This window comes from Hippopotamus amphibius, chromosome 8 (assembly GCF_030028045.1).
Source record: "Hippopotamus amphibius kiboko isolate mHipAmp2 chromosome 8, mHipAmp2.hap2, whole genome shotgun sequence".
Classification (NCBI taxonomy): domain Eukaryota; kingdom Metazoa; phylum Chordata; class Mammalia; order Artiodactyla; family Hippopotamidae; genus Hippopotamus; species Hippopotamus amphibius.
This window is the reverse complement of record NC_080193.1, coordinates 133,224,363-133,238,548: the sequence shown is the minus strand read 5'-3', so window position 1 is coordinate 133,238,548 and position 14,186 is coordinate 133,224,363. Positions and strand designations below refer to the sequence as shown.

General features: G+C 37.7%; 1 protein-coding gene across 1 annotated transcript; it reads left to right on the top strand.

Annotated features, from left to right (window-relative positions):
- Window positions 1–3,807: 3,807 nt before the first annotated feature.
- On the top strand, window positions 3,808–11,199 carry ERMN (ermin). Its single transcript, XM_057746027.1, has 3 exons — window positions 3,808–4,218; window positions 4,869–4,961; window positions 8,116–11,199. The coding sequence occupies exons 1-3, from the start codon at window positions 3,978–3,980 to the stop codon at window positions 8,634–8,636; spliced, it is 855 nt and encodes a 284-aa protein (XP_057602010.1). The 5' UTR covers window positions 3,808–3,977; the 3' UTR covers window positions 8,637–11,199.
- Window positions 11,200–14,186: the final 2,987 nt, after the last annotated feature.

Genomic DNA, 14,186 nt, shown 5'->3' with positions numbered 1-14,186 from the left:
GGCAGACAATCTGCCCTGCCCACCTGTGTGAATGGCTGCAGAAAAGAAGAAATTAACATATCCCCTCACCAAGGCTGGTCATTTCTGGGGATTGCAAGACTCATGGCCCTTTCACTTTGCTTCCTCATAGCCTCTCCCTCTCTGATTCTATAAAACAAACTGGCATCCAGACCCTGATAAGATGGTTTTTTGGAGACACTAGTCTGCCATCTTCTTGGTCTGCCGGCTTTCCGAATAAAGTCGTATTCCTAGCCTCAACACCTTGTCTTCAATTCATTGACCTGTGGTGCAGCGAGCAGAGAGAACTTGGACTTGGTAACAAAGGCTGAGTACATGTAATTGAGCACATATTATTTTAGCAGAAGGTTTCTGCTAGTCACAAGGAGCAGTCATCACCATGAAGGTTTTTAGTGTTTTTCTAGATATGAGGAGATACAGGGATTGGGCTCCTAAAATTGGCTCCTGAAAATACCTGGCTATCTGAAGATCTGTTTTGCCAGTTTTTTCCAGAGCACAGAGTGCCTCATTTTAGCTCTGCACCCTGAACTCCTTTCAAGGGGGTGTTGAAAATCAGCAGCTGCAGCAGCACAGGATGTAATCCTTGTAGAGGTTAGTGCCAACGGCGAGTGCCAATTGCAGTTGACACTGGCTACTACTGTCACCCAGGTAGTTGATTCATCAGGCTGGAGCCCAGTGGGTTCTCTGGATCAAGGAAACATTAGCACCCAGACCAGAGTTGGCTCTTGGTTTCATCTAAGCTGCAAACTCGCAACAGTAGATTTATTAGATGTATGACCTTGAGCACATTTCTTAATCTCTCTGTGTTTCATTCTTCTATTCTGCAGAATGAGGCTAATAATAGCACCTACCTTACAGGGCTGTTTTGAAGATCAAATGTGTTACTATTTGTGAAGTAGTTGAACAGTGCCTGGTATAGAATAAATGCTATATGAAAGTTTGTAAAAAAATAAGTGAATAAAAACAAATGAAGAGCATTAGGATATGCCACCCCAAGATGTGTCTCTTTGGCATAAGGATTATTTTGAGCTAATCATTTTTGAGAAACAGCGGACACCGGAGAAGCTCAGAAAATAGAAAGTTATCTTTCGTAAGGAAAATTGGCACTTATAGAGGAGATCTCCCTTTGTAAATGTGTCTCCCTCTCTGTACCAGGAGGAGAAGAATGACTTTAAATCTTAACAGAATCTTGTCAATGGGGAAGGCGGCCACTTAAATCTGCATAACACATTGTACCCTTGTTTATTGTGCTTTTCCTGGAAGCCTCTAACTGGCTTCCCACCCCCTCCCCCTGCACCCCCACCAGAACATACCTTTCTCTTTTGTTTTTAGCTGGAGATTTTAAGATATTTAAGAGGCTTAGGCCATCTTAGGGAGTTACTCAGTTTCCCAGGGTCTCTCCCGTTTATACATGAGGTATATGTTGTTGAAGTAACTAAACAAGGAGGCCATTGGGTTAATGTGGCTCTAGTGCCTGATGGCCTGCATAAGCAAACCAGAATAAAAGCCTGTAAATGCCTCAGGCTTACAAAATTAAAATGCTAAGCACAACCAATCACAAACAGCCAACTAGGCTTTATGCTGTAGTCAATCAATCATTTCCTTACTTTGCTCCTGCCTTTTCTCTATAAAAGCCTCCCCATCTCCTGTCCTGTGGAGTGCTCCTAGCCACTTCCAGTTTAGCATTACCCAATGAGAATCGATTTTTGCTCAAAAAACCTCTTAATTTAATATGCCTCAATTTACCTTTTAACAACATATTAATAAACCTATGTCCTCCTTTCTCTTGCCAATCCATCTTTTATTACAGGGATCTCAGGCAAGAATTCAGAAGAGGGTAGAAGGAAAATTAATTTTCCTCCTGTACAGAAATAAACAAACAATCAGTGTGTTGAGTAGAAAAGAGCTGATGATGGGAAGGGAGAGAATTCTAGGATCATAGCTATGTCCTCCAAGCACCTGGGAAAAGGCGATGAGACCAGAGGGCTTGTATTTGCCATCCCTGATATAGACCCGAATGGGCTCAGCCCTAGACACAGTTTTGAAGGTGATAAATGTGCAATTATCCTCCAACCTCTATTCTTCTTCCCTTTAGAAAAGATCCAAAATGTATTTCTAGGCAGTAATGTTTATTCACTTACTCAACAGTAATTTTTTTTCTTTATTGAGTACCTACTTATTTCAAGGAAGATGCTACACGAAGGGGACACATGTAAGCAAGTCAGCCACAGTCCTGCCCAGATAAGACTTAGAGTCTAGCTGGTGAAAGAGACATTACGTGGATAATTAATTATTTAATCACAACTGTGAAGAGCACTCTGAAGGACAAAGATAATGTGTAACAGGGGTCCCATCCTAACTCTGTGGGTCAGGGTAAGTGTCTTTAAAGAAATGGTATATCGGTCTAAGAGCTGAGACCTTAGAGGAGCTGTTTAGGCCAGGGGTTTGGCCTTGAGGAAGAGAAAGGCGTTCCAAGCTGAGGGAGCAGCATGGACAAAGGCTCTGGAGTTATTTTGCACTAGATGAGCTTCAACAAAGAAAAATAATTAATGCAAAAAAAGGGGTACAAATGCACTTATTTACAAAACAGAAATAGAGTCACAGATGTAGAAAACAAACTTATGGTTACCAGGGGAGAAAGCAGAAGAGGGATACATTGGGAGACTGGGATTGACATATACACACTGCTATTTATAAAATCGATGACTGATAAGAACCTGCTGTATAGCACAGGGAACTCCACTCAATACTCTGTAATGACTTATATGGGAAAAGAATCTAAAAAAGAGTGGATATATGTATATGTATAACTAATTCACTCTGCTGTACACCTGAAACTAACACAACATTATAAATCAACTATATACCAATAAAAATTAAAAAATAAAACACCATGTGGAATTAAACAACAACAACAACAACAACAAGAACAGGTGATTGTCTACAAGAAATCCTCCAAAAAAGAATTAATGTCTTATTTTAAGAAGGAAGGAGTGATAGGTGGCAGATGTTTTATATAATCACCTGTTTCCCCCAAGGGCAGACAGTATTGGTACCCTTTAAGTTTACCAGCATCATGCACCATCAGTAGGGAATGTTGAAAATAATTCTGATTGGGGGAAAGGAAAATTTCAGGGAGGCAATTATACTAGAGTTTTACAGGATGGATTGAGCTACAGTAGACGTGAATAAACTAGAATGTGAAGCTGTAGACCAAATGAATTTTTCTGAAACGTAAAACTTTTGGTATTAGCAAGATGGCAGAATTTGCGTCTGTTTTTTCTTAGGTCTGCTCCTCTGGGCTCCCAAGGCACGCCATGGAATCTGCCGCCAGAGCCACTTACAATACAGTTGTCCTGTTTACAGGTTTTTGATAAGCTGTTTTCATTCTTTAATAAATAAGAAACGATGCCATTGTCCTTTACAAAATAGCTGAGGTTTTACTTGAACAAGATCTGTTTGGAAATGTTAAGCTGGTTACACAGAACTAATATGCCTCAAGGTGGTCATTCTCTCTGGATTAAAGCTGTGGAACAATTGTGGCTCCTGTTACAAGGAAAATGACAAAGGGCCATTATGAAAAGGGACAAAAATCTCTGTTCCCAGAGGGGGACTGACAAGCTGAAAGTCCCCCTCTGCATGCCAACACAAAAGCCTGATTGCCTCGGATTGTTTGTTTGTGTAAATCAAAAGGCTGCCATTAATTCTGCAAGGGGGACCGTGGAGCAACAAGGAAGGTGGTGATTGGCCGGATTCTTGCTCATGGGTTGGTGGCAAATCTGACAAAGTCTATTACTTTTGTTGTACGCTCTATCTGGACACCTTTAGGAAAAGAAGTTTGTTATCATGCACTAAAGTAAATAATTTGTGTTCTTAGAGGAAGAGTTGGATTTGAAGGCAAGAGAGCTTATCAAGGATCTTCCCCAAAGTTCTCTCCAAGTTGGACACAACTGTACATCATGACAGACGTTCCAGTGTCACTCAGTCAGGTTGAGTGCAATGGGGATACACCCCCTGAAAATGGTCAACAAAAAATCACTAAAATCATGGAAGAAGCCAGTGATGTGGACAGCACCCCACCATACTGCAGGGTAGAACCTAGTCTTGAAGATGTACTCACAGAAGGACATCAGGAGAAAAGTGAAAAATTACAAGAGAACATACTGCTCAACTCGTCCATGGATGAGAAGATTCTAAAAGGTAAAGCATTTGCTTCTCTCTGATTTGCTTGATTTGATTTGTAAACTCACTCAGGAATCTTTGGATAAACTGTTATGACAGGAATAAGCTGCACATCCTCCCACCCCCGTCCCTGCCCAAATGTGGTCCCTTATTCTATGGGGGCTTCAGAGCATAAGGACTAAACCTCTGCCTTGAGTCAAGTCCAGGCTCATTTATCTGACAGCTCCATGACCCTGGACAACTTTCCTGGCCTTCTGAAGCCTTAGTTTTCTAATTAGAAGAAGGCAGAAAAATAGTACTGATATTTGTAGAGTTGTTGTGAAAATTACTGTTGGTTAAATGTTAACCACGGTTATTTATTGTTATATGGACAGCTCCATTATTATTTGGTCAAAGGGAATTCATAAATTCAGTTTTCCCTTCTAAATCTACCTGATGTATTTGGACCCATCGTATTACACCTTATATAGACATTACAGAAGAGGTTATCGTTATGTTTATAAACAAAAAGAATCAACGAAGGATGAGCTCAAAGAGTGAAATAGTTATTTTTAGTGACCACAATTAAAAATCAAAGACATCTACCTAGTTAGAGTCTAAATTAGTAATTTATTTACTTTAAACTACTTAAATGTTAAAATATTACTCTTGTGGGTGTTACCCCCCAGAAAAACCAGAAGAGAATCTCTATATTGTTCATAAGGCCATCACAGATCTTTCTCTCCAAGAAACGAGTGTTGATGAAACGACATTCAGAGAAGGTAAGAGGAACTTCCATTTTGTACATAGAAATTGTTTGACTGGATATGGAAGATGGTTTTTGCATGGGACGTTGCGTGAGTGTGGTGTTGGAAAAAGCAATCCAGGTAATGCCTTCAAATCTCCAAGCTGTTCTAGGCAGATCAGGGAGTCTGGGCTTATCTGTGGGTTCCACCTTAGAAAGCATTACAGACTCTTCAGCCCTGGGACTACAGGTATCAACATAACTGATTGGCACACTTAGACCTGATGATATGATATCTGTGTCTTAATAAGTTAGTCCCCTAAATCAACTTTTCCTTTTGATTTAGTGTCTTCAAATCTGTGTCAGGCACCTTGCAAAATGTGAATGTTTCAAAAATGGGTTTATCCTAAAAGTTTACCATTGACATACAGTTTAAAATAATCTTATACATTTATTTGATCTCTAGGAAAATTCTAGGCCTCTGAGGTAAATACAGAATGGGCACCTAATTCTTGTCAGAGAAATCTTCAAAGTGATGAAGTTAATTTTAATTGTGCTTCTTTCAGAAAATTGGAGAATAAAAAGAACATTGATTTTTAAGTGACGATGTTATTTTTCAAATAAAGGCAAGAATCTAAAAGACACAAAATCTTTTAGAATTCTAAGGAGACACCTACGTTCAAACAATTTCCAAATAAAGTGCAAGATAAGAATCTATTAATTAATCATTCATTTCCTCTCTTGCAGACACAAATAACATCTCAAAATTGAAGTTAGCTTGGTAGACCTAAGCAACTGAGCTTATTAGAAACCTAACAAGCAAAACATTGAAGAGATTATTGGTTGAAATATTAGAACATTACATAAAATAGTAGATGTCTAAGAGGACATGGCTGTTGACAGATTTCTGGGTTTGTCCACTTTGCCTGGACACCTCTTAGAATGCTGACTACATATGGTGGTCCACTGTGTAGTCACTCAAGGAAGAATGTAGTATGCAACATCATTGTCAAGCTCTTACATTATCACAGATAATTTATGAGACCTAAACCCCATGAAATGAACTTTTTTGTCCTAACTCTTCTGTTGCCAGTGAGTGAGCAAACTCTCAGAGGCAGGGCTCTCAACCTTTCATCTAGAGCGCCTTTTAAATTTCTGGCCAGAAAGTCAACCGGAGACAATAGTTTTCTAGGATTTTTCATCTTTATTAAATAAAGAATAAAAGCAGCCTGAATTTTTAAAGTGGATGGTCTCAGGATGAATTTTGCCTTGCATGAATCCTTTTGTGTTTGGTGGAACATATGTTTCTTCTGTAGGATAGGAGGACACATTTTGGTGTCTTTTATTTTCACAATGGCAAACAGTTATAAAGCCTCCAAAGCGAATACCCCTGGGGCTTCCCTGATGGCACAGTGGTTAAGAATCTGCCTGCCAATGTAAGAGACAGGGTTCAAGCCCTGGTCCGGGAAGATCCCATATGCTGTGGAGCAACAAAGCCAGTGCACCACAACTACTGAGTGTGTGCTCTAGAGTCCACAAGCCACAACTATTGAGCCTGCATGCCACAACTACTGAAGCCGATGAACCTAGAGCCCGTGCAACTAGAGAAAGCCCATGGGCAGCAATGAAGACCCAATGCAGCCAGTAAATAAATAAATAAAACTTTATTAAAAAAAAAAAAAAAGGGAGAGACTACCCTAAGTTGAAAAAAAGGAATATGCTAAAAATGTTGAGGAAAAACTATAATTTAAAGTCAAGAAGTAATTTCATGCACGGCAACTCCATGCCTGAGTCACAAATACGAGCAAACAAATCAGTTTCTTTGGTTCTTGAGGGAAAAAAAGAAAACAAAACAAAGCTGAAGATTATAGCAAATATTCTAATGCGTATTTATTTATAATGTAAAGAAGGCTAGGCTGATAGGAGCTGGACACAACCAATGAGGAGTAGTGACCCATCTTCACTTCTCTCTCTTTGTGTAAGTTTACAATCTGATTCCTATTGTTGGGAAAACAAAATGAAAAGAGATTGAAAATCTTTGATGGAAATGGACTTGTCAACATCTTTCAGTGAAAATAGGAAATTGTGGAGGAGACGGGCAAAGAGGAATGGTGCCTCTAGCTTTATTTAAAGACTGTTACGGTGTTGAAGGGGAAGAATGAACACTACCCTGAGTCGTGTGCTCTGCAGGCTGAAGCTTCCCACAGAAGTCCTTTAGGGGTGAAAGCTCTGAGAACCACCTCTGCCCTTTTATTATTAATTCAGTTTTACATGCTCAATAAATGTTATTGAGGATATGCTGATAGGATCTGTTTGAAAAGTGAAATTTGTCATGAATTAAAGGAGCCTCTTAAAGTCACTACATGATACCAAACAACCTGAGTTAATTAGCTGTCGGTTAAGGACATGTCTAAAACAATATGCTAACCTAGCATTATGGAGATATGACCTCAACATGATTTTTAAATCTCGACTCACTAGCAATCAGTGGCAGATCTTAGACTATATATTGTGCGTCCTTTAGTGGACTTGGTGCCTCCATTAGCCCGGCATGTGACTCTTGGCCATCCGTGGTTCCCTGCTCCTCCTCTACACCCGGTAATTTAGGACATGAGAACTCTGAGAAGTGTGGTGGTAAGTACTGAAGTTGCTACTCTGAGTGTTACCAGTCACTGGCAGTCATTATTTCATTATTGTTACTGTTGGAAGAAGAAAGCCTTTTTTTCACCATCAGATATTTTTCTAATTCTCCTTGAGGAGTGTGTGTGTGCGCGCGTGTGTGTAGGAGCTAGGTCCAAATATTTTTTAACATATTCACATATCCAGCCATGACAGGCTAGACAGGATTTTTAAACGTGTGTCTCCGGAAGTACCAGTCTCACTAGATGCAGTAGTCACGACAAAAATGTTCCACAGTCAAATGAGTTTGGGTTCCTGGATGCTAATATTCATTAGCATTTTAAAGGCATGGATAAATTCTGAAGACGCTTACTTAATTGTGTTTAATGCAGTGTTTTCCTAGCTAATTTGATGGTGTAGGCTGTTTTGTTGTGTAAAACATATTAATAACCCACACAACGGTATCCCATAAAATGTGTGGTGGAAAACGATTGTCCAGAAATATAATCCGGAGAATATGTGGGTATTTTGAAATCTCTATACATATCAACTACCAACTGATTTTGCTACAGGGCATCAGTGGGAGAAGATTCCTTTGAGCAGCAGTAACCAAGAACTAAGAAGACAAAAGGAAAGGATTACTGAACAACCTTTAGAAGAGAGAGAAGATGAGGGTGCGAAGAACAAAATTCATCAGGCAACTGAAATTGAATGGTTAGGATTTCGGAAACCTAGCCAAGTTGATGTGTTACATTCTAAGCATGATGAGGAGCAAGAAGTGTGGGATGAAGAAATTAATGACGACAATGATGATGGTTGCAAAGATGATGAAGGTGAAGTTCGAGTGATAGAATTCAAGAAAAAACATGAAGAGGGTTCTCAGTTAAACGAGGAAGGCGATGCAAGTGAGGACTCCCCACTGAGCAGTCCCAGTTCCCAACCTGTCACACCTGATGAGCAGCCAACCTGCGAGAAGAAAGGTGATATCTCCAGAAATGCTTATTCAAGATACAACACGATATCCTATCGGAAAATCAGAAAGGGGAACACCAAGCAAAGAATTGATGAATTCGAGTCTATGATGCATTTATAAACTAACTGGAACTGAGAAGTTCTCATGCTCACTAAAGTAAAAGCTAATTCTATTTTCCTGAGATGCTTCTTTGTATGTCTTATTTGAGTCATCCCCTTTAAAGAAGTGGAAGCTTAATCTCTGTTTTTCACTGTAGAATAATGTGGAAATGACCCTAGACAAAATTCAGTCTGGTAACCTCAAATCAAAACGCTTTAGATTCATTCTTGGATATTTGCTTTTAAAAACTTCACTAACATAGCCTCGTGTGCTAAGCACTAAACAGCTTGGCTTTAAAAGTAGCAATGCTGGGAAATGTAGTCATCAAATGAAAGAGGACTATTTGAGATGAAATGTATTTTTTTTTGCTGTCTTTCTTCCTGTACGTTGCGGGTGATAGAAAGTCTGGTATCAAATCTCTCTTTCTTTAAAACATGTTTTTATAGACTTTGGCAATAAACTTTCCAAAATACTTTTTGCTTTTCCTATTATCCTCAGATTTTAAGTTGTTTTTCTTGGCAGCTACAGAGCGAAATTCTGTATAGGCCGCCTTCCTAGGTGTTACCATTCACGGAATTTTCTCACTAGAAGGGCTGAGTAATTGCCAGTCAGGAAAATTCTGTTTACTAAATGTTGGCTTTATGCTCTCAAGATGAATTAAATCCATTGTGAGATTGCTACAGGGAGGGGCTGGAAGATTGGTGGGCAATTGAGTAAAGAGTTATATCAGTTTATTTCTGAGACTGAAAATAAAATCTTGTCTAGCACAGTTAAAGTCATTAAACATGAAAATGACAGCTTTAGCACAATTTTAAGAAAATACCCCTCTCTATTACTACATTTTCTCCTATTAACAGTATCTCAGAATAATTTTCTTTCCTTGGAAACCTGAGACAACTCTAGTCATAACTGTACTAGTTACTATGAAAATGGAAATAATTATCTGAGAATATTTTCAAAGTAGAGTGTGAGCATGTATTTTTAGGGAGAAAGCTCTGATGGTTGTTGGGAATATATAATTTACTGGACCTCAGCCCAAATGAAGATGCTTAAAATTGTGCTTGTGAAGCTTCACTCAAACCAATGTGTCAAATAGTGTATTGAATATTTATGAAAAGGGAGAGTCTATATTTATATTCTTAGATAGTTCCATAACTTTTCATTTCATGCTTCTATATATATTACCCTGAGCTTTCTGTCACCGCAGATAAAGACATTTTTTTGGCCCTGGAAATAAAAAGACAATTCCTTATTGTCTGAATGTAATACAGTCTTCATTGTACTATTCAACCCTTTGTTTATTTATTTTTCATTTTGTGAAAAACCCTGGGTTCGCCCTTCTCAGATTATTGCTTATTTACGTGTAACAAATCCCACACGTTCTAAAAGCACTTTATTTCTTTATTGTCATATAATATGTTTCCATGGTATCAAATACTATTGTTTATTTAGTGTTTATGAGACTCAATTTTTAATTTTTTTTTATTCTTTCAAACAGATACTTCACAACCTAACCATATAAAAGTCTGTCACTCTTATCTGTAGGATCTATACATTTCATTTTCAACTATGCAAATTTTCAGAATAAAGCCAGGGACATCAGGTCTTTATTGATAAATTTAGGTAGAAGATTGATGCACTAGGACAATTACCTATTTATTTAGAGCCTCTAAATCTTTTCACCTGGACAACCTATTTCTTTTTGGGTTACTGATGACCCCTACAATTTTCTACTTAACTTCAAAGCACAGTACTGTGTTATCCACCACGGAACAGGACCATATTGTTAACCTGCCATCAACAGAGCCTGTATTTTGAATTATTCCAGCAGAGGTGACACATTCTTGTGGAATTTGAGCGAGGTGGGTGGTTTGTGGTTATTTGACGTGGCCAAGCAACCAGCTCTTATCGGGCTCAAAAATATAGTAAACCTGGCCCTTTTAGCTTCGTGCTCTTACCAGATGATTAACCAACTATGAAAGATTTTATCAACAAGACGGTTTCAGGGTATGTTCAATGAGTAAATGCTTACTGCTCATGGATGAAGCAATGTAGTTGCAGAAGAGCACTGGAACTATGATTGGGCATTGGTGCCCATTGCCCTATACTGCCATCTTACCCTAAGGCCGCAGAGTTAAGTGACTGTAAGTACATCGTGGTAATGAGTGGCTGTTTGATTCTTTGTAACCTAGGAAAGACAAGAGTCTGGTTCAAATAGCATGGGGGATAGTTAACATATTTTAAAAGCATATGGGACACATTAAGAATACAAATCGGTAACTACATGTGAAGGTTTACTGCTTTTGTGATTCAATGTTCAGGGATGGAAGAAGGACTTTGGTGCCTGGTAGGAGGTAGAGCTGATTTACTGTGAGAATGCTCATGTTTTTCTTACATGACTTTTTATTTTCCTCAATGCTGGCTGAATAGGAAGTAATAACAGCTCTATTTCTCTGTCAACATAAAACTTACCCTTCACATAATGCTCCCTTTGAAGACACAGAATATATCATATTCTATCTACCTATTAACAGTTTATATAAGGAACTTCTGTGTTTGACTTGCTCTGAATAAAAGTTCGTGTCCTGCTTTTGGTGTCTAAATTTTATTTTCTTTAGCTGCCTTTTAAAATTTAGAAGAACCCTTGCCGATCAGCAGCTATTAAGACCATCAATAAATACTCTTTCAGAAATCAAGAGAACATCTCACTTTAATTCAGTTGCATTATTTATTTCAAAAAGGTCTTAAGATGCTTGTATATAAAATTGCAAAAAGAATTTCTGGTGTGCAACTATGTAATGTTCATGAAACATTTCTATTATTTTTACAAGAATAGAACTATTACTTTATTTTTTTTTAAAGTTTAATTAAGGACCTTTATTCCCCCTAAATGAAAGTCCTTTTAAGAATGGTAAAGTTTACTAACACATTTGTTGAAAATTTTTTTCATCAAGTCACATTGTGGTTTGTTTTTTTTAATTTTTTTTATTTTTTATTATTTTTTTGGGGAGAATAGAACTATTACTTTAGATGCATCTTAATTCCAACAACTTGAAAAAAATATCTATCTATCTATCTTTGTAGTCATTAAGGTAATACATTGCTGTAACTATGCTGACACTTTCATAGTAATTGTTTCCTACATATTTACATGGTGTAGTACTTTTGGCACATTTTCCAATGGAGAATGGACATTTCAGTCTTTCAAAATGATAGGAAAACATTTAAAATAAGTAAGAATAGAGAATTATGGAAAAAAGATGAAACACCAGCATAGCATAAAGAAAAAATGTCTGATCATATGAAAAAGGCACCACTTCTTTTAAAACCTAAACTTTCATTGCTCTATAAAAATAAGAAGGCTGTAAAAAGTCATGTCAAAAGTTATAGCAAACATTTGCCAATATTAAAATATCAGACAGTAACATAATAAACATGGATACCAGAATGAGCACACAGCTCATGCAGAACACAAGGTGAACAGAACATACAATCAATGGAAACACGACACGGGTAGTCATGAGCTGTGGAAATCACCCAGATACGTACCACACTACAAAAGCAAAGAGTTTTGTAATTAACTGCCAGCTTGGAAGAGTTTTGGATATGAATTTGGAAAGTAATTGAAGTTTTACTTAGAAACTTAAAATTACATATTTGATTCCCTCTTTATAATAAATTTAGTTGGTTGGAGGCAGAAAAACTGGGTACTTAAAAGTGTTCAAATTTACTCCAAATTCCTTTCTACGGCAGAGTTTCAGTCTAGTTTTTCCACTAACAAATATTTGTAGGTAACCAATAACAAAATTCACTAATTTAAACTTTGCCATCTCTTGGTTTTAATGCCCACCTCTTATAGCTAATATTTATAAAACTAGCAACATTTGGGCAGTTGTTTGAAGGAGAAGAATGTGCATAAACCAGACTGAATGACAAGCTCCCTGATAATTAAGAGTTTGCTTACTCCTTTTGGATCTGGAAAACAATACCCAGAGTGAAAGTCCATGTGAGATACTTTTGTCCAGAAGGCCAGATGCTGATGAAGGTATGCACTTAAAAGGGATTTAAAACATCCCAAAACATTTCTTAACTTTTCTTTGTTAGTAAAAACTCCTGGTTTTACTTTCTCTCAATTCAAAGCATGAAATATGGAAACATACCCACAGCCACATATATATGTTTTAGTTTCAACATCTATTATAAAGACTTTATAAAGATATTTATGACCAAGATCCTTGAACTGGTAAAAACCTATCAGTCAATAATAAAATAGAAAATTCCAGTTATCAAAGAAATTATTTGTTACTTATTTGAAGGCAAATGTTGTCATTAAAAACTCAGCATATTAGAAGTTGCTCTATTTGTTGGAAAATGAGATTTTTGTGTTTTGGCAAAGCAGAGATTCACATAAACTTGCAAAGAGATCCTAATTGCAGTGATAACTATTAGTTGACCCTTTAGGTTGAAAACAGAGGCATTAAATTTTAGCATGACAGTATTTTTTCCTTTCTTTTAGACACAGACACCACCACCATCTGAAATTCCATCCATTAAACCTTATCAGGAGTAGAAAATACTTTACATGGCTTATTCAAACCTGTCCATGGAATAAATAAATATTTTTGTATATTAACTGTGGTTAGTGTTCCTTTTCTCATTTCAAGGCATCTTGGCTTGTAGCAGTTGTTGAGTAAACATATGCAAAGCTTGTTGTAAAAGCACTATGGTGACAATCTACACAGTGAAGTGAAAGTTACAAGACTTAGTTTTTGTTTTAAATTAAAGGACTCCAATTTTTCACTTCCCACCTCTGCTCAAATTGGGCAGTCTGTTAGTTTTGATTAATGGTTGGGGGAACAAAGAGTTGGTAATATCATTCACAGAGAAGCAATCTCTCTGTGTCTACTTCTCCCTCTCATACGTGTTCTAGGAAATAGAAAGGAATATGTCCTGCATGAAGTCAAGGAGATAGACCTCTGTGAAGTGTGTGAGGATAGCTATCCTTAAGCCTACACTTCAGTTGTTTAACAGAGCGGGGCACAGCCTCTATATCCTGTTGGCACAACATGCAAGAGAGAGACCAAAGAGGTGTGACTCTATACCAAGGGATTTTAACTGAGCCCACTGGTGTTGCCTGCCCTACTTACAGAAGAAGTAGAAGGAGGCGGAGGAAGAAGAGGAGGAGGAAGAAGGGAAGGGGGGAGAGGAAAAAGAATTGAAGAATCATAGCAGGACAGTGTAATGAAAGAGACATCTTTTTTTCTCTCTCTCTCTTTTTTTTTTTTTCTTTTTTTCCTCTTTTTTTCTTTTTTGGGCCAAATAGAGTGGAATCTGAGTTTTAACTCTTACTAGTGGAATGACTTTAGACAATCCCTTCCAGCCATTCTTTTCTGTGTGACGAGGAGAATGAGACTTACCTCACTGAGTTGCGCACAGTAGTGAGATGGGGTACAAACAGTACTCAAAGGTACTTAGTCCCATCTCTTTTCTCTTTACTCCTTGTGATTTCCTTGCTTTTATCCAAGATCTTGGGTCTTTCTTTTGAGACGGAATTTCTTTTCTATGTTTGAA

What these genes read in the sequence shown, in the direction of transcription:
- ERMN (XM_057746027.1), top strand. Translation starts at nt 3,978, where the DNA reads ATGACAGACGTTCCAGTGTCACTCAGTCAGGTTGAGTGCAATGGGGAT. An exon ending in GGATGAGAAGATTCTAAAAG is followed by an intron (nt 4,219 to 4,868) that starts GTAAAGCATTTG and finishes GTTACCCCCCAG; the next exon opens with AAAAACCAGAAGAGAATCTC. An exon ending in TGAAACGACATTCAGAGAAG is followed by an intron (nt 4,962 to 8,115) that starts GTAAGAGGAACT and finishes ATTTTGCTACAG; the next exon opens with GGCATCAGTGGGAGAAGATT.